We start from the raw sequence: 17,595 nt of genomic DNA, 5'->3' as shown, positions 1-17,595 counted from the left end.
GGCTCTCCCGGCAGAGGCCCCGAGTCAAGCGTCGGCAAGGCCACGCTCCGTCAGAACCCGCAGGGAGAAGCCTTCCTCGTCCCTTCTAGCTTTTCGTGTTCGCCAGCCATCCTCGGCGCTCTGCTGCCTATTGCTGTGTCACCCCAGCCCCTGCCTCCGTCGTCCCGTGGCCGCCTTCTCCCTCTGTGTCGTGTCCTCTTCTTGTACGGATGTGGGTCCTGTTGGATTAAGGGCCCACCTCACTCCACTAACCTCATCCTCTTAACTGCTGTGTCCAGAGCAACCCAAATACGGTCGCACTCTGATGTCCTGGGGGCCAGGACTCCAACATGTATTTTTGGGAGACACAGTTCCACCTGCACCAGGCCTCCCTCAGTCTGTTTGCTAGTGGATCGGTCCCTCTCACTGTAGCCAGGGTCGTGGGCGGGGTGGGGCCCCGGGGAAGCTGGACAGGGGACAGTGTGACCATGCCTCTGGGCAATGTGGGCAGGGGAGCGCCAGGCCCTGCTGGGAGCCTCAGCTCTCGCGTGCTCGGGGAGGACGGTGTTCCCCGGCGGGCTGTGTCACAGGAGCTGCCCCAGGAGGGCAGCGGGAGCTCTTTGCACGGTGGCTGCCCTGCACGGTTCTCGGAGGGTCTGGATGGGCCGCATTCACTGTGGATCCCCACAGCCAGGGATGCAGTGACACAAGGGCACACTCAGAGTGCTGGGCACCTGGACTGCCAGAGCGGTCAGAGCCTGGCATTGTAAGGAAGGGGGCTGTTTCATTGTGCCCCTCTCACCTGATCACATGTTCGGGTGTGCTGTCCCATCGCCCATGGGCCGTGTGGCGTGGCCCACCCCCAGCTGTCCCCGCTGGGTGACCCCCACCCCCATGGACAGGAAGCAGACCTGGGGCTTCCAAGCGCTTGAGTGGGAAGGAATGATAACGGCTCCGTCCCAGGTCTGCTGATGCTGGGAGAAGCCCAGGAATGCGGCCACGTGGCCTGTGAGAAGCAGCAGGGCCCCGAGCACCAGGCCCTGGGTGGGCTCTGCAAGCATGCGGCTCGGATTCCACAGGCCGAGAGGGTAACCTTGGCGGCGCTCGCGGAATCCCCGGCTTCCACGCCGTGAGCCCTGCTTCCATTCCTGAGCTGAGGGCGTTGGCCGGCGAGTCAACGGTTTCCTTTGGTCTGCAGAGGGCGGCTGACGAGAATATCGGGCGGGGGCAGGGAGGGCCGTCCTTCCCTTGGAGTGAGATGCGGGTCAAGGAAACTCAGGCCTCACAAAGATGGGAGCCCTCAGGTCGGCACAGACCCCCGCCTGGGTCGTGTGCTTGGCGGGGGACTGGGAGGCAGTTTGACCCCACACAGCAGCATGGCGTCTGTGCCCCTGCCTTGGCACTGTGGGGCCTTCCCCAGCCACCTGCGACCCCGCTGGTCCAGCCTTGCCCACCACACCTCCCCCTCACTCCCACCACCCGGGGCTCAGCAGTGAGGCGTAGGCTGCAATGTAGGCAGCAGCTTGAAGGCCACCTCCTCGTGGTGGTCACGGTGAGGGGGTCAGACAGGCCTGGGAAGGACTGCATGGGACCGGGCGTTAAGTCCGGTGCTTCTCCCCTGCCTGAAAGGGGCGCCTGTTGCAGTCTCCATGAAGGGACCCCAGCAAAGACAGAGCCGGGTTTGCAGCAAGCTCCACCTTCTTCCATGTCCCCCGCTCCACACACGGCACCGTCTGTCCTGTCACCCAGACCAGGAGCACGTCCAGTCCTTCAGGGGACCACACGGCTCCCACCCTACATTGTCTCTTGAGTCTGTTTCCCCCAGTCTGAGCCGCCAGCCCTGCTGGTCTGGGCACCTGAGACAGCCCCGCTGGTCTGGGGCTCCCGTCCCCACCATCTCCATGTCCTGGCTCTGTGGCGCGATCTTTTAGAGAGTGGATCCGATCACATCATTCCTTTGCTTAGCACCCTCTGGGTCTCCGAGACTGTTACGGCTGTTCACGGGCGAATTGTGTGTCCCCCCCAAACTTGTATGTCGAAGACCTAGCTCCCAGGGCCTCGGGATGTGCCTGTATTTGGAGATACACTTCCACTCAGGTTCAGTGGAAGGCAGCGGAAATGCTCCCGCAGGGTTATTTGATTGCCGCCTGCCTTCCCCACTCTCCTGGTAGGCGCCGTAGGACAAGGCTGTTCTCGCGCCCTTCACTGCCGTGTCCCCGTGGCCTGGCGCGGTGCCTCGGACCCGAGCACAGGCCTTGCTGGTGCACGGTGTCCCTGGAGATGGGAGACTGTAGCCCTGCCTGCAATCACCCGTGGGCCCTTTTCCATTAGGGCTGCACCTCCCCCACCTCTCAAAGACCTGAGCCCCCGCTTTAGAAAGTAGTCCGAGGTTGTGCTGCGGCTGGTCCCCCACCAGCAGAAAGCTTCCGCCGGCAGTGGAGGAAACACGCCCCGCCCCCGCCTCCACGCCCCGGGCCTTTGGTCAGCTACCCCAGAATCCAAGGAAGGAAACTTCCTCTTTGGAAAATGTCACCCACTTGGAAGAGGCTCCTGAATGAGAAAGCTCATTTATAAACTCCCTGGGCAGCTTTTTTTGACTTTAATCTTTTGACTGCTGTATAAATGGCAAGCTGCCCTTTTGTCCCTCCGCTGGAAAATTCAGGGTGGCTGACCATGCAGACGCCTGCCTCCGGGCGGCTGCGCGGCTTTCTCCTGCCGTGAGTGAGCCCCGGGTCCCCAGCCTTCGGGGCTCCCTCTTCGAGGTGACGCCCCTGCCAGAAAAGCCTCTTTGGAGCCTGGAGCAGAAGCCAAGTTGGCGGTGGGGTTCAGGCACGTCCAGCCACGTCCTCTAAGACATCTAATTCCCACGTCCCACTGAGGAGCGGGCTCCGCAGTCACGTCTGAATGTCACACGGGGCCGGAGCGAGGGCCCGACAGGCCAAGTGGGGACAGGGCGCTCGGGTGGAGAGAAAAGGGCCACCTTGTAAAGGTTTCCCTCCCACCCTCTGGCGGCGGCAGCTGTCCAGAGCAAGCCCTGCACCAGGGACGGGCCCAGGGTGCTCTGCTCAGCCCCTCCCGTCGCCCAGAGCCCGCTCCCGCCGGGCTCCGAGGGCCTGAGGAGGGCCACGCTTCCGTGACAGGCCCCAGGGAAAGTATGCCCTTCTCCCCACTGGAAAAATAATTCCCATTCTTTCCTTAATCCACAGGCTGCGGCTGTAAATACCTGAGCAAGCAAACATCTCCTGGGGCTGGTAGGGATTTAGGACAGAGTCAGTCCCGCCCGGCCCGGGGCATGTATGCACTGAATAAACCCGGGCCGGCGTAGGGAAGGCAGGGTCCACGGGTAGGGAGAGTGGGCCGAGGGGCGCGCAGGCAGTGACCCCCCTTGGCAGTGAGAGCAGCAGGGCCCTCTACCAGGGACGTTGGAGGGAGAGCCTGGCCAGGGGAAAGTGCCAGCCCCCATCCCCCCACCCTGCTGGCCTTCCCTAGTGTGCCTTACTGCTCCCTGAATGTCTCTGGACATGGGTCCCTGGCGTCACCACTGACTGCTCACCCACAGGCCTCCCCCCACTCCCCGTGGCTCCAAGTCCCTCATCCACCTCACCCAGGAGGACCCTCGTTCATCAAACATTCGCTCATGTTGACTGTGCCCCTGCTTGGTGCTAAGACCCCAGCCCAGGGTGCGGGTGGCAGGCAGACGTGTCCTCATGAGGCAGTGATGCGTGTGCCAGAGGAGGGGCTAGCCAGTACCTCCCAGGTGGGGGCTCGAGTTGGCGATGGGTGCCCCCTGGTTGGGTGGTTTGGGTGATGCCGGACCCTGTGGAGGTGGAGAGGAGTGCCAGCCCTCCAGACCGTGCCCTGCGGGTGCATAGGCACCGGTGCTCGGCACGCTGGGGTAGTCTGAGGACTGGTGGGAGGCGCCGTGGGCCACCAGGCGGGCAGGGCAGGGTGGGGGAGGCCTGTTCAGGAGGTCGTTCATTGTCCGGGCAGGGCAGGCTGGGCATGAAGGACCTAGGGCGGCCGGCGGGTGGCTCCGTGTGCCAGGTGGCGATGGGCTTCCGTACTGAGCATCTCCGCTGGGCTGCCTGTGAGGCAGAGGCCCTGCGAGCAGCAGGCTGAGCCAGCGGGGACAGCTCTGGGAGTCGGGCTGCATCTGTGAGCAGCAGGAGGGACCCCAGCATCACACACAGGTCACGATCTCCAACCGGGCCCCTGAGGTCAGCCAGCCCCGGGCGTGGCCAGGAGATGCTCAGACATCCCTGCTCTCTTCCCCCCGTCCAGGTCGGCTGCTTCCTGAAGACCCCCCGGTTCCCCGTCTGGGTGGTGTGCAGCGAGAGCCACTTCAGCGTCCTCTTCAGCCTGCAGCCAGAGCTCCTGCGAGACTGGCGGACCGAGAGGCTCTTCGACCTGTACTACTACGACGGCCTGGCCAACCAGCAGGAGCAGATCCGGCTGACCATCGGTGCGCCGCCTCCCCGCCCCATCCCGTGCGGCCTCGGGGAGCCCCCAGACCGGGGGGGACACAGGCCCTAGCACACCTGTGCACGGCAGGCAGAGAGCAGTGCGGACTCACTGAGTGTCAGGACGGGGGGTGGCAGGCGGTTGCCAGGGTCCTCCTGCAGCTGGGAGCCAGAGCTGGGCCACGAAGCTGACGGTGCTGTGGTGTGAGGAGAGCCTGAGAGTGTGCATTATCCTGGAGTACCATGCCAACAAGTTTGGGGTTCATTCTCTACGCAGCAGGGAGCCCTGGGAGGTTCTGGAGCAGTGGAGCGATGGGATCAGATGTCTTTTACATGGAATTCCGGTAGCTGAAGCTGGGGCAGGAGGGTGGGGTGGAGACTGGAGGTGGGAGGCCGGTGAGAACTGAGGGGCAGGAACGAGGGGGCCCCTAGGGCGAGAGGAGGAGCAGGTGCCAGAAGAGGCGGGTCCCAGGAGGGGGGCTGCCAGTGGGACCGCAGGGTGAGCTCAGCCCTGGCCTGAGAGTGTGCCTCTGTTGCCTCCCCAGACACTACCCAGACTGTCCCTGAGAACAGAGACAGCGACCTCGACCTCATCCCACCCCTCGAGCTCTGCATCAGGACCAAGTGAGTGAGGGCCCCTGCCCCCGGCTGAGGAGCCGCACCTGGGTGGCCAGGAGTGTGGGGGTGTGGGCTGCAGGGGGGAAGATGCCCCAATTCAGAGGACGTGGGCCTCCTTGGAAAGACACAGTGTTTGGGGCTTATTTGTATGGAGTATTTTGTGATCACCCTGGCCTAAGTGGAAAAGGGTGTCGTTTGTGGGGGGGACAGCTTCTGAAGATGTCCCTGAGCTGGGGGCTGGGGGTGAGGGGGGCCCTGAGACCCTTGCTTGCTCAGGGCAGCAGCCATCCAGTGTGGGGAGTGTTGTTAGGTTCAGAGGCGGAAGGACCAGTAAGGTTACCTGGGGGTAGGTGTGGGGGGTCTTAAGCAGGACAGGAAGGTGGTCAGGACCGGCCCACCCAACCTGTATCTGGGGGCCGGCTTCCTGGAGCAGCAGCAGCACCCTCTGCCTCAGGGGGAGCGGCCGCGGTCACTCTGCCATTGTGGGTCGGGCCCTCTGGGTGGAGGCGTCCCTTAGCCTCAGGCGAGGGGGGCCCTGGCTCTTCTAACCCAGCCCCCCAGTGTTTACTGGAGGCTGACATTCAGGCCAAGATGGGGGCTGCCCAGACTCGGGGGGGAGTTGGGGCTCACTTTACCCCTGAGTTCTCCAGCAGGGCCCCAGGGCTGGGGCGGCACCCTAGATGGAAGGTGGTGTGCTTGGAGCGGTGGGAAGTTCCTGGGCTCTGCGAGGCCCTTCCTTGAGCCCTGGGGTGGTGACTGGGAGGCCTCTGGGTGTGGTGGGAGGGGGAGGCCAGGGAAGGAGGAGCCTGGATCCCATCGCCTGCTCTGGGAGAAGCAGTGCAATGTGCAGGCGCCATGAGCGTGGGTTCTGGAGCCAGGCCACCTGGGTGCGAATCCTGGCCTGGCCCCTGCCGGCTGAGAGCCACTGGACTTGGCCTCTCTGGACCTCGTTTGGTCCTCTGTGCAGCGCGGGTCGTGGCAGGGCCTGGCTCCCAGCGTGCTGCAGCTGCCGGGCTGCCACCGAGCACTCTGTGAGCAGCGCTCGTTGCTGTTGTCTCAGCCACTCAGGAGTCAGTGGGACGTCAGGCGAACCTCCGTTCTCCAGTTTGTGAAGTGATCAGGGTTGGGGTGCAGAGATGGGGTGATGGCCGAGGCCTTGCAGCTCTGAGATCCAGGCGGCTCGACCGGAACCTAGGGGCGCTGCCGACTGGTAGGCAAGCGGGCCCTTGGATGGAGCTGCACAGAGAAAAAAGACACCATGTGTGCAGGGAGAGGACCTGGGCCATGTTGAGACTTCCCCACTGGGCCTCATCCATTCACCCATCTGCCCGCCTGCCCACCCGCCTGGGCCCGGGACGAAGCATTCCTGTGGGGTCATATGCCGGCATTTCTTTCATCAGGAGGATTACAGGCACGTGCAGGTCGCTTTCATGTACAAAGGGACACTCATTCCGAGTGATGAGAGCAGGGCACGCAGCGGGGCAGGGAGGTGACACTGGTCTTGGCGCCTTCTGTCGGACGGGGTGGGAGGCCACGGGCCATCCTTCCTGCAGGTGGGCTTGTAGAGCAGGGCTCTGGAACCACACCCTGGGCATGGGCTCCGCCCACTTCCCTGACCCCTGGGGCCCTTGCTGAAGGGTGTTTGTCTTTGCAGCCCCCCTGGGGGTGGCCCACCACCCCGAACCTTTCCAGCTGCCCCACCTGCAGGGATCCCTCTTTCCATGGGAAAGCTTCAGCCACCGGACCCATGAGCACCTCCAGGGGCCCGGGGATGGACTTCCTGGGCTCAGCCCTGATGGCAAGTGCTGCAAAATGACTTGGGGCCCCGCTCCGTCTGGGGTCTCAGTCCGGACACACTGTGGGCCTGGGCACCTCTTCCTCTTCTGGCGGCTGGTGGCCTCTCCAGCCCCCCCGCCCCGCCCCACTGTGGCCTCATGCCACGAGATGAACAGGGAGAGGATGGGGGAGGCTGCCACATGGGGGCGCGGGGCTCAGCATGGGGCAGGTGGTCCGCTCTGCCCCTGCCCCAGGCCCTGCTCACTGTTGGGCGAGGAGCTTGGGCCAGGCGGCGCCCTGGCATCTCCACTGACGGTGCCGCTTGGTCCTGCCACAGAGGGGACATCGTATTTGTGCAGCCCCCAGGGTTAGGGGGCCCGGACTGGGGACCCCGGTTGGCACAGACCTCACCCAGCTCCCGGTGGCTTGAGGGATCGATGGTCCAGTACACTGGCGTCTGGCTGTGGCTCCCCCATCGGGAAGGTTTGCCCTGGAGCGTGGTCTTGGGCCCTAGCAGGCACCCCCTGGAGGGCGTACTAAAACACAGGTCCCGGGGCTCGCTCACTCCAGGGGCTCTGGTCAAGTAGGTCTGCCGTGGGCCTGAGAACGTGCATTTCTGAGGAGTTCCCAGGTGCTGCTGGGGCTGCTGTCCCTGCCCACACTTTGAGGACCACACTTCCAGGGTCCGAAAAGGGCAGCGCCTCCCCCTCCCGGCTGCCTGGTGAGATCAGTCGCCAGTGGATGTGCCAGCCCTCCTGTGTCTAGCGCATCTGGTGCATCTGGCACATCTGGCGCATCTGGCCCGCTGCAACACACAGGGCCCCGCTGGCCGCCTGCCCCTGCCCTCCAGGTGTGAGTGCTCCGTCCTCCGCCAGGACTGTCCTGGAGCCCCTGCCTGCCTGCCCCGCCACCCCCATCTCTTGCCCTGCGGAGAGGGTGCACCTGCGAAACTTTCCCAGCCTTACTGCCGTTATTCCCGGAAAAGTGGAGTGGGCGGGGTGGGGCCTCTGGGTGTCCCCCCGTCTGTCTCCATCAGATAACACCCGCAGTAATGGGAACCAGAGGGCCCGGCCCCCTGGAATCCCGCTCCAGGGGTTGGATTACAAAGGCTTCGGCATGTTGTTTTCGTCCCAGATTCCCAAACAGTTCAAAGGGAGAAACTTGGGAAAGTGAACTTCAAGGTCAGTGAGGACCCTCTGGACATGGGCCCTGCCTTTTCAGGGACACTTCCTGCTGCCGTGGGAAGCCCTTGCCCTGGCAGGGAGGGGGTACGTACGGTGCCTCGGCCGGACTCGGGTCACCTCTGAGGTCAGCCAGGGCTCGCTGCGCAGGACCGGCCTGTGGGCGGGCGGGTCCCCCCATCGCTTCCACCCTGTGGAACCCTGCACTGAACCCCGTGGAAGGAATGGCGGGATAAGACTTGCTTCTTGCTCTCAGAGAGCTCCCAGTCAGGTGGGAGTCAAGTTCAGAATCAACTCTGCTCTGGTCCAGGGAGAGACGCACCGTCCACCCTCAAACCCAGCTCTGTTGCCCCATAAGGACCCCTGGCACTCACCCTGGCCCAGCACGGAGCACACCTGGCCAGCTGGCACCGGGCCCGGGCCCCCAGAAGGGCCCTCGCCCACCACCAGGCACGGCCCTTCTCTTTACCGACGGGGCCTGCTGAGTGGAGGTCTGTGCCTGGGCCTCACCCCTAGTCACGAGTGGGGCCTGGAGTTTAGGCCCCAGCTGTCCCAGCCCAGTGGGAGGTCACTCAGCAGGCACTGCAACTTCCCACCACCTGGCTTTGTTGCCGTAGCAACGTTGCACAAGACCGGACTTCGGGCTTTGCCTTCAGGGAAGAGCATCCTAAGTTGAACGATCCCCAGGCTCCGTGCTGGGTCGTCTCCACTGTCTGGTGTGACGCACTCCTCCACCTCCGAGCGTCTCCTGTTACCTTCGCTGTGTCAGGGTCTCAGGGCCCGTCCCTCCCTCCCCGTTCCCACTGTTCTCTGACCATCTCAGCAGAACCGGGCTCACCGGGGGTCATTGCCCAGCAAGACACACACACGGTGACGGCTCCCAGCCCTCCAGCCCGGCGAGAGTGGAGAAAACGAAAGGTTGTCCGCAGTCCAGAGGAGGGAGGCGCGGCTCACAGCCGGGCCGGGCTGGGCCCCAGATGTTTCTGTCTGCAGGCTCAGGCGAGAAGCTGAAAACGTAATTACTTTCAGCTGTGGACGTTGCCTCCCAGGGCCAGAGCCCAGTGCCCCGCCCCCCTGGCTGCCCCCCACCCACCTGAGGGTCACCCGCGGTGGCAGGGTTCCCCGGGTGCTCCCACTGCCCCAGCCGCCCTCCTCCGATCCCCGACCCGCAGCACTCACGCACACACCCGCCCCAGGTGTTCCTTGCACCTGGACGGGCTCGCAGAACACTGAGCTCCGTGATGGGGGCGGGGGGGGCGCGCAGGGCAGAGCCCGGCCTCCGAGGTCCTGCTCTGTGCCGCCACGTCACACAGCCGCCAGGAGGTCTGGTTCTGCTGTCACCTGACTTCTCCCACCTGTCGATAGGGTGTAACCACGTCCTCTCTGACCGACCGCCGGGGGCTCACACCTGTGCGAGGGGGGAAGGCAGAGGGCAGGGGACAGGAGAGTGGCTGTGGGCCACAGAAAGAGCTTTGTGACAGCCTGGGGCAAAGGGGAGGGGCAGGGCAGTGTGCACAGAGATTAAGGTTCCCCGCTGGGTTCTGGGCTCCACAAGGAGCAGCTGGCGCGGGGGGGCTGTTCACGTAGCAGCACCCGGGGCGCCACGCTCAGACCCCGGGCTAGGGGCCGAGGGAGGGATGGAGGCGAGCGGACGAGCTCTGCCCTCCGGGGCTCACAGCCTGTCCGGGGAGGGAGGCCCCTAGTACTGCCGCTGGGGGAAGGGTGGCAGTCGTGCTGAGGGCCGACCCTCAAGGGCCAGAGAACCCTTCTGGACGGGGTCCCGGGTCTGATCCTGAAGGGTGGGGGCAGAGGGCAGAGGGCAGGTCAGGCCACAGGTGAGAGACACCCCCCCGTGGGGCCGTGGGGCCCAGGGAGGGAACTTACACCTGGGGGTGTTGTCCGGAAGAGCGGCGTGAGTCAGAGGACATGGGCCGTATTTACACCTGTCAGCTCTCGAGGCCGAAACCAGGCCCGCCCCCGCTCCTGGCTGACACAGGCTCTGTCCGGCATCTTCCCTCGCAGTCAGGGTCATCGGTGCTGACCCTCGGTTGGGCAGTAACCGCTGTTCTGTGGTGGTGGTGGCCCTGGTGGAAGGGCCTCCCGTGGGGCTGTGAGGTGGGCCTGTGCGAGGCCGAGCTGCCTGGGTGCCAGGGACCATGGCATCTCCTCGGAGCTCTGCCCCAGGGCTGGCGGTCCTCAGTCGGGGGTCTTGCGCCCCAGGGGCTATTTGTTAATATCTGGGGACATTTTGGTTGTCGCAGCTGCAGAGGGGCAGGGAGCACTGTATCCAACAGTGCCCAGACAGCCCCTGCGGCAGAATTACGTGGCCCAGAATGTCGGGGGTGTGCAGGCTGAGAAGCCCCACTCCACACTCAGCCTCAGCCTCCTCCTGGGTTACCGCCGGACGGGGCCCGGGTGCCGTGCCTCATCGGAGGGTGTCCACCCCGTCTCGCTGGGCCCTACGGCACCTTCTCGTCCCTGTCTCGGCTCATAGGACCCACTCCCCGGCGGGAATGGTTTTGAACGTGTATGAGTTTCATGTCTCAGTCCTTTCAAATTTTAAAACGTCTCTGCTTTGATTTTCCCTCGTAAACTGCAAACTGCTTCTCTCTGGGGCTTCAACACTCTCCCTGCGTTGGCACCTGTTGGCTGGGAGGGGTGGGTTAGGTGCCTCTGTGAAAACCCTCAAAACCCAGCGTGAACCCCGCAGCCTGGCCATAAGCGCCTGTTGGCGTGGCATGCTCCTGCAGCGACGGGCTGGGCTGGCTCACCCGGCACTGAGCGCAGACGCCGTCCTGCCAGGATCCGAGACGTCTGCGGAGTGGGCGCTCCGAGGGGGGGGGCTTCCGTCTGCCTGTGCCGAGTGGCGAGGACGCAGGCTGGGAGGCGTGGGGGAGGGAGGGCCTTGGCCCGGCTGAGGGTGGGTCGTAAAGGGACACAGGAGGTCCCGTCCGTCTCTGACTGGTCCCCTCATTCTTGCCATGCCTGGGGGCGAGGACCCACCCTGCTGTGGACAGTTGTTGCCCCGTTCCAATCTGGGTCTCGGGGCCAGGCCGGACAGAACGCCACTCTCCTCCCTGACCCATTCACTTGCCGTTCTGGGGTCTGGACTTAGGGTGTGTCCCTAGTGCTCAAAACGTCGGTTAAGTGATTTTCAGAGGCTGATGCCTACCTACTAATCTTAATAGAACAATAAAAGCTTTTTAATGACATGCTTCAAAACTGCAAAGATGACGAACAGAGAAAGAGAATGGACAATCTTGAGTTGCCGGCAGCGTCCATTAAGCCCCGTATGGCACGGCTGTGGAGTGCTGAAGCACTATCACCCGGTAGGCGCAGCGGGCCGGCCTCGCCCCTGGGGTCCTGCGCTCCGCACCCTCCTGCCTCCGGAACCGCTCGGCTGTGTGGGCCAGAGCTGCATCCGTCTTCCTGCTGCCTGCACCAGCGAGAGCCACCCGAGGACATCGTCAACCTCTGGCCCCAAACAGTGCATGCGGGCATGGGCACTGACCAGTCTGACTTCTTCTGCCATGTCCGGTTGTCTCTAGACACAGCCCCAGTGTCTCTACTTCTAGCCGTGGCCACGGTGACGGTGCTGACGGGTCCCGCTGAAGTGGCTCTGCCCCCAGGCCCTGATAGATTCCTGGATGCACCTCCGTGCTGATGCCCAGCAGCTCAGGAGGAAGTCTGATGCACTCAGACACCGCAGAATCACGTGCTTCATCCACACCCAGGGGAGCCAGCGCGGCCGACCCTGTGGGTTCGCACTACATGACTGACGAGGGAAGGCAGGGCCCGTGGACGCTTACCAGGGGGCTCTTCTCTTCACAGGGGAGGCCTGGAAGGCGTCTCACTAAGCAGCTCTTCCAGCAACGACTCTGCAGCGAAGACCTCTCCTGGAGTTGTAGGGGGACACTTGCGCATCCAGACTGGCTTCTGAGCGCTTGTGACCGGAGGAGGGTCCCGGGGAGCAGTGGTGCAGGTGTGGGGACGGCACCGCTCAGCCGCTGTGCAGGAAGGAAAGGCTGGGTTGCCAAAGACCAGTGCATCCTCGTTTGGGCGACGTGTCTTAGTGTCACGGGGCGTTACCCAGTGACACTGAAGAGAACATGGCTGGGGTTGGAGGGACCCGTTCCCTATAACTGTGTGACCTCCCTGGCTGAGCAGGTTACCCATCAGCCACCCGTCTCAGCCCTTCTCGCTGAGCGTTTGAACCAGGGGCAGCGGCTCAGCTTTCACACACGGACCAGATCCAGATTTCTTGGCCCGCTGATTGGTGTGTGCGGCATAGCGCAGGGCTGTGTCTCATGTCCAGACCATGCGGCCCGTTGCATCCTCACACTCTCCGTGGTCACGGGAGGTCGAGCCCCACAGAGCCCGGGGTGGAGCCTGGGGCATGCAGTACCCATTGTCTCCAAACGGGCTCTGTGCTGGTGTCTCCCGCACTGCGCCTTTCTGCGGGAGCGAGAAGCACAGAAGCGCCGCGAAGATCTCTGTTTTCTCCAGATGATGAGGAGTCGTCTTGCTCATTTGAAGGGGAATGGGACAGTGTAAAGCATGCAGAACATTCGACAGGGGGACAGGCGGCCTTCACGGATACCAGGGGGTAGTCTGGCATGAGAGGGCCGTGAGCCGGAAGAGCAGGGTGCACGTACGAACCCCGCTGCCCCTCGACGAGGGTCCCTCTCGACCGGAAAGCGAGGGACAGAGACGTGGCAGCTGGAGCGAGGCACAGGCGCGAAGAGAGACAGAAGGCAGAGGACCGAGGAAGCAGAGACAGAAATGCAGTGGGAGCCTGGGCTGTTCACGAAGATGGGGGGTGCTGGGTTTGTGGTGAAGCCCCTCGGTGCTCCCGAGCTCCGGTTGTGAAGTGCAGGCATCTCATTCTGAGTGACGCCGCCCCTTCCTGCTTGCTGCCGCCCGGTCTCGGGGCTGCTGGACTTTCTAGTGCACGTGTGCAGTTGAAGTGAGAAGAGCGTCTCTTTCTTCCTCCTCTGTGGCGGTTACCATGTCGACTTCTGTCCTGAAGAAAAGCCTCAGGTTTTGGAAACGCCTGCTCCCTCCCTCCCCAGGCCCTGTGCTGTGAACACGCATCTCTACACCCCAACCTCCAACTTGGCGCGCTGGCACCGCCCTGGAGGTGTGTGATGTCAGTTTCCCAGCCCGGTTACTCTTAGGAGATGCGTGTGTGTGTGTGAGATGCCCGATGCCAGATCCTGCAGGAATGTGCCCTCCGCTGGAGGGGTGAGTCCTCCGAGGTGTCTTAGGAAAATGATGCCACGTGTTAAAGGCACACCTGAGAAATGTCATGGTCTCATGAACAATACTTCTGTCTGGGAACTGAACTGTTATTAAATTGTGGCTAAGCCTGGACTGCAGTGAAATTATGCTCAGTGTTTCCTAGCGTGTCATATTTTTTTAAATGCAAATCCATGCCTTAAACGGCCCACAACTCTTTGTGAGCTTCCCAGACTCGTAGAGCAGAGCCCAGGGCGCTCACAGGGCACAGCGCCGGCCCTGCCCCTCCCCTCGCTCTGCCGCCCTCTCTCCACACCTGTCTGGGCCCCAGTGACCAGACCTCTTCCTGTGCATTGAATGCGCCAGGGTTTTTTCGTATCTAGGTCTTCCCACGTGCCTTTAAAACGCCCCCATCAGGCACCCCGGAAAGTGGCGGGATTCAGATGTGTGAAGACCCCTCGAGTGAGCTGAGGGCCCCGCGCTGCCAGGCGCGCACGAAGGGGGTCCCCAGTGAACACTGTGGCAGGAAGCGGTGATGAATGACCTGCCCCTCCACCACTCTCCAGGGCCTTGAGGGCTTTTGTGTTCTATGAGGGCCTGGGGTGTAGGCTTGCGAGTGCGTGTGGAGGAGCCGGGGCGGGGGGGCGGCACCTGACCCCTCCCAAACAGCAAGACGAGCCGTTCAGGGGAGAGAGGGCCCGAGATGGCTCCTGTGCGGCCCTGCAGCTCTGACCCTCCTTTTCTGCCCCTCTGCTCTTAGGTGGAAGGGGGCGTCCGTGAACTGGAACGGCTCAGACCCCATCCTGTGAGCCTGCGTCCGGGTGGCTGTGTCCTATGGCTCCAGCGCCCATCGCAGGGCTGACAGCTGGGCCCCAGGCCTCAGGGACGAGTCTGTCGGAAGGGCGTCACCCCCACCTGGGCCAGCACTGCCACGGAAGCATCCGGAGCCGCCCTGCCCCTTCCAGGAAGGGCCCGCCCAGGACTGTGATGAGGGCCCGGGTGTCGCCGCCGTGCCGGCCCCCTCCTAGCCGAGCTGTGACTGCTGGGGACAGGAGGGAGGCCGGCTGCTGGGGCCGCTGCTGCCTTTCGCCCAGGTCCCCGCGCCCTGCTCCCTCCTGGGCCACCCCCTTGCCCAGCCTCTGGTCAGCAGGTGTGGGACCCTGGGCCCTTGCATTCCCGGGAGCCGGCTTTTTATATAAAACAGGAGACAAACCCACGGCTGGAGCCAAGACTCACGTGTTTTGTTGTCACAGAGAAACCACCAGGTCTGCCTGGTTCATGGCTCAAGTGGGAACAGTCCTGGGTGGAGGGACCCCAGAGCCCTGGTGACCTGTGGGCTACGATGTCCCCTACCAGGGTCCCTGCAGGCAAGTGACAGCCTCTGGCCTTGTGGTGCTCCTGGCTGGGAGCTGGCGTGGTGCTTCTGGCCCAGCCAGACTGCTTCTGGTCACACCCGGGTCCAAGGCGCCAGGTGTCACAAGCCGTGCTGACCCATCTCGGGCAGGCCTGGGTTCCCGGGGCCCCCAGAAGATAGTCTTGTGGACCTGGAGGCTAGGTGGGCCTGGCCGAGTGGGCGTGGGGCAAAGAACCTTCTCGGGAGAGGCCTTGTGGCCACAGAGGGCAGGAGCGTGGGGGTGAGCAGAGGGACTGGGTGTGGTCCCCTGTGTGTCTGCAGTGCGGCACGTGCAGGAGCCGCTGAGGATGGGGGTGGGCAGTGTGCGGGGACCCTCAAGTTCCAGGGCCGGGATGGAACAGCGGGCCTGGGAGAAACAGTCACTCACGGAGGGAAAACTGCAGGGGAAGTCGCCTTCATTCTGTTAATTCAGACCCTGCCGATTTCCGAAAGGAGTGGGAGGCAGTGTGGAAATGCACCGGAGGCTGGCAGAAAAGACCCGAGAGCCCGCGGTGTCAGAACCCAGCCCCAGGACTGAGGACGGGCGCCCAGAGGCAGAGCCCCGGCCTCCAGCAGCAGTCTGTCCCGTGAGAGCAGCGGGCGGCAGCGTGGCAGAGCCTGCGGGAGCACAGCCCCACGCCGTCCCTGCTGTGTCTGCCCAGTGCTTGGGCCGGGGATCTGAGCTGCGGGCACCCGCAGAGGTGGGTGTTGACCCAAGGGGGCCAAACTCAAGATGGCCCCTTGCCCAGGAGGAAGCCCCAGAGGGCCGGGGACACCAGGTGGCAGCTGGTCCCCAGCCTCCGAGTGGCCCCTGAGACTCGGGACGCAGGCGGCCCAGGGGCTGCTGCGTTCGCTCTGAGTTCGCTGGCTGGAAGGAGACCCCTCCTCTGTGAGTTCGAGCACGCAGAGCAGGGGGCAAAGCTGGCCTCGGTGGTGCCCGTCCGTCGCAGGAGAGGAGCTCGTTCTGCGCTCTCGCGGGCTGTGCAGGAGCTGCCACCGACCGACTGCCGGCAGCGTTCGGCCGGGCAGGGAGGGGCCCGGAGGGAAGTGAGAGGGCAGGGAGCGCTTTGTCCGGGCTGTGCGGAGGCCCCAGCGGGGCGGCTGTGTAAACTCCAGCGACCATTCACAGCGGGCGTCCAGCAGAACTGCTTCCTATATGTCCCCGAAATGTTTATGCATTTGTTTTCCTTGGCCGGGCCGGGCCGCTCCCGCTGAGTGACCGGCGGGGAAGGTGGTTTCCTCGCAGCGGCCTTGTTTATCAGCCTGGAAGGAAAGCTGTCTTTTCAATGATACTCACTTAACCTCTTGACCAGGTCCTATTGGCAGGGCCGGGGAAATGAAAACATTCCCGGCGTTGTTTGAGAAGGCCAGCTCCGACAAATTAGAAAAGCACTTCTCCGGAAGCCAAGACACAGGTACACAGGCGGTTCGACGCCCTTTGCCTGGAATTTTCTGGAATGGAGGATGAGCAAAGCCGGGTACCGCCCCCTCCCGGGCCAGAAGCGAGAGTAAGCAAGCGCATAGTGCAGGTCTGAGCCTGCGGGAACGAGACAGGCCGGAGCACCCCTGCCCGCGGGCGCTCGCCCTCCGGGGTGCGTGGCTTCCTAGGGAGGCTGTAGGTAAGCTTCAGAGGCCCGTACACGGCCCCCCCCATTATATTAAAATCGTTGGGTACATGTGCATATGTGTACTTTCCTGGAGAGAGGATCCTTAGCCTTCCTAATGGCCTTGAACTTGAAGTAACGTCCCCTTTTTTCCTTCAAGGTAAAGAGCCAACCACGACCTGGAGGTGAGTGGCCTCCCAAGGGCGGAACCTGAACTTGGCCGCCATCTCTGGGGTCTGGTCCATCAGACAAGCCGACCTCAGTAGGAAGGGGGGGGTTGTGTCCTTTCTTACCATAACCTCTCACTGGGTCCTCCCTTTTTCTCCACTCTTCGTTTCCTGGTCTCGGGGTGAAAGCAGATCAGTCCCAGTTTGGGGGGGAGCAGTGTGAGCAGGAAGACCAGTCTAACGGCGACACTTCACTCCCTTCTCTCGTCAATGGAAAGCTCTTCCGGGGGACCTCCCGTCACTGGCATCTTTCTGCGGCCCTGCCAGACCCGCTGGCTCAGAAGCTGCATTTCAATGAACCCTTGGGGGAGTCAGACTAACGTTTGAGGAGCTCTACGGCAGAGCCTGCCGTGTCGGGGGGCGACTGTGGGGATGTGAGGGATTGCAGAAGGCACGTGCAGGGAGGCGTCACCCCAGGGAGGCTGCAGCGGGGCCGGAACGCCTGGCTCTGGTGCTGACCCCCTGCTCCCTGCCTGCGTGGCCTGAGCACTGGACATAAGCTCCCTGGGCCTCAGTTTCCCTGTCTGCAAACTGTCCACCTCCCAGAGCTGGAACAGGGGCTCTCTGGGTCCGCTTGGTGTGAAGCGCACAGAGCAGGGCCTGGCCCTTCTCAAGGGCTGAAGGAGGGTTTGCTCGTCATTTTTCCGGGGGGCTTGGGGAGGCCCCTCAGAGGCGGCAGCCCTCCCACCCGGGCCTGGAGGGCTGGGCCGGGTGCTGACAAGTGGAGAATTGGACGGAAGGCCTTTGCGGGTGAAAGGGACGCTGGGAGCCGAGAGACTGAGTGTCCGGGTCTGTAGGTCTCATGGCAGGAGGGGGGGGTGACCCAAGAGTGGGAGTCCCAGAGGCTTAGGAGAGGAGGCAGGCAGTGAGTGAGTGATGGCCCTTCCCGGTGGGCTGGGGCCTGGGACGTTGTCCAGACCCGAGGGCTGTGCAGAGCTGTGTTGCAGGCCTCCGTCCTGGCAGGGGGTGGTGTGGGGCAGAGAGGCAGGGGCCACGCCGAGGGGCTCCTAGGTGGTCCCAGGGGAGGCAGTGTGAGTGACAGGTGAGGGGGCATGGCGGTGACAGATGCTGATGGCCTTCGCTCCTCGACAACAGTCTTCACGGGCCCCCAGGCCCTTC

The 17,595-nt window shown here is 63.6% G+C and overlaps 1 protein-coding gene across 2 annotated transcripts in view; it reads left to right on the top strand.

The window, feature by feature from the left end:
- Window positions 1-14,896, top strand: part of MINDY4 (MINDY lysine 48 deubiquitinase 4) — a 97,290-nt gene extending 82,394 nt beyond the window's left edge. Inside the window, exons 16-18 of one of the 2 annotated variants that reach the window (XM_028525941.2) lie at window positions 4,261-4,441; window positions 4,985-5,063; window positions 14,013-14,896. In XM_028525941.2, coding sequence (XP_028381742.1) covers window positions 4,261-4,441; window positions 4,985-5,063; window positions 14,013-14,061 — 309 coding nt within the window. In that variant the 3' untranslated portion in view covers window positions 14,062-14,896. Of the gene's footprint in view, window positions 1-4,260; window positions 4,442-4,984; window positions 5,064-14,012 lie in introns of those variants that run through there. The other variant, XM_036010444.1, reaches the window with a different exon arrangement.
- The last annotated feature ends 2,699 nt before the right edge of the window (window positions 14,897-17,595 follow it).

The sequence above is a fragment of the Phyllostomus discolor genome, chromosome 10 (assembly GCF_004126475.2).
Source record: "Phyllostomus discolor isolate MPI-MPIP mPhyDis1 chromosome 10, mPhyDis1.pri.v3, whole genome shotgun sequence".
In the NCBI taxonomy this organism is placed as follows: domain Eukaryota; kingdom Metazoa; phylum Chordata; class Mammalia; order Chiroptera; family Phyllostomidae; genus Phyllostomus; species Phyllostomus discolor.
The sequence above is the reverse complement of the archived record's forward strand: the minus strand, read 5'-3'. Positions and strand labels throughout refer to the sequence as shown.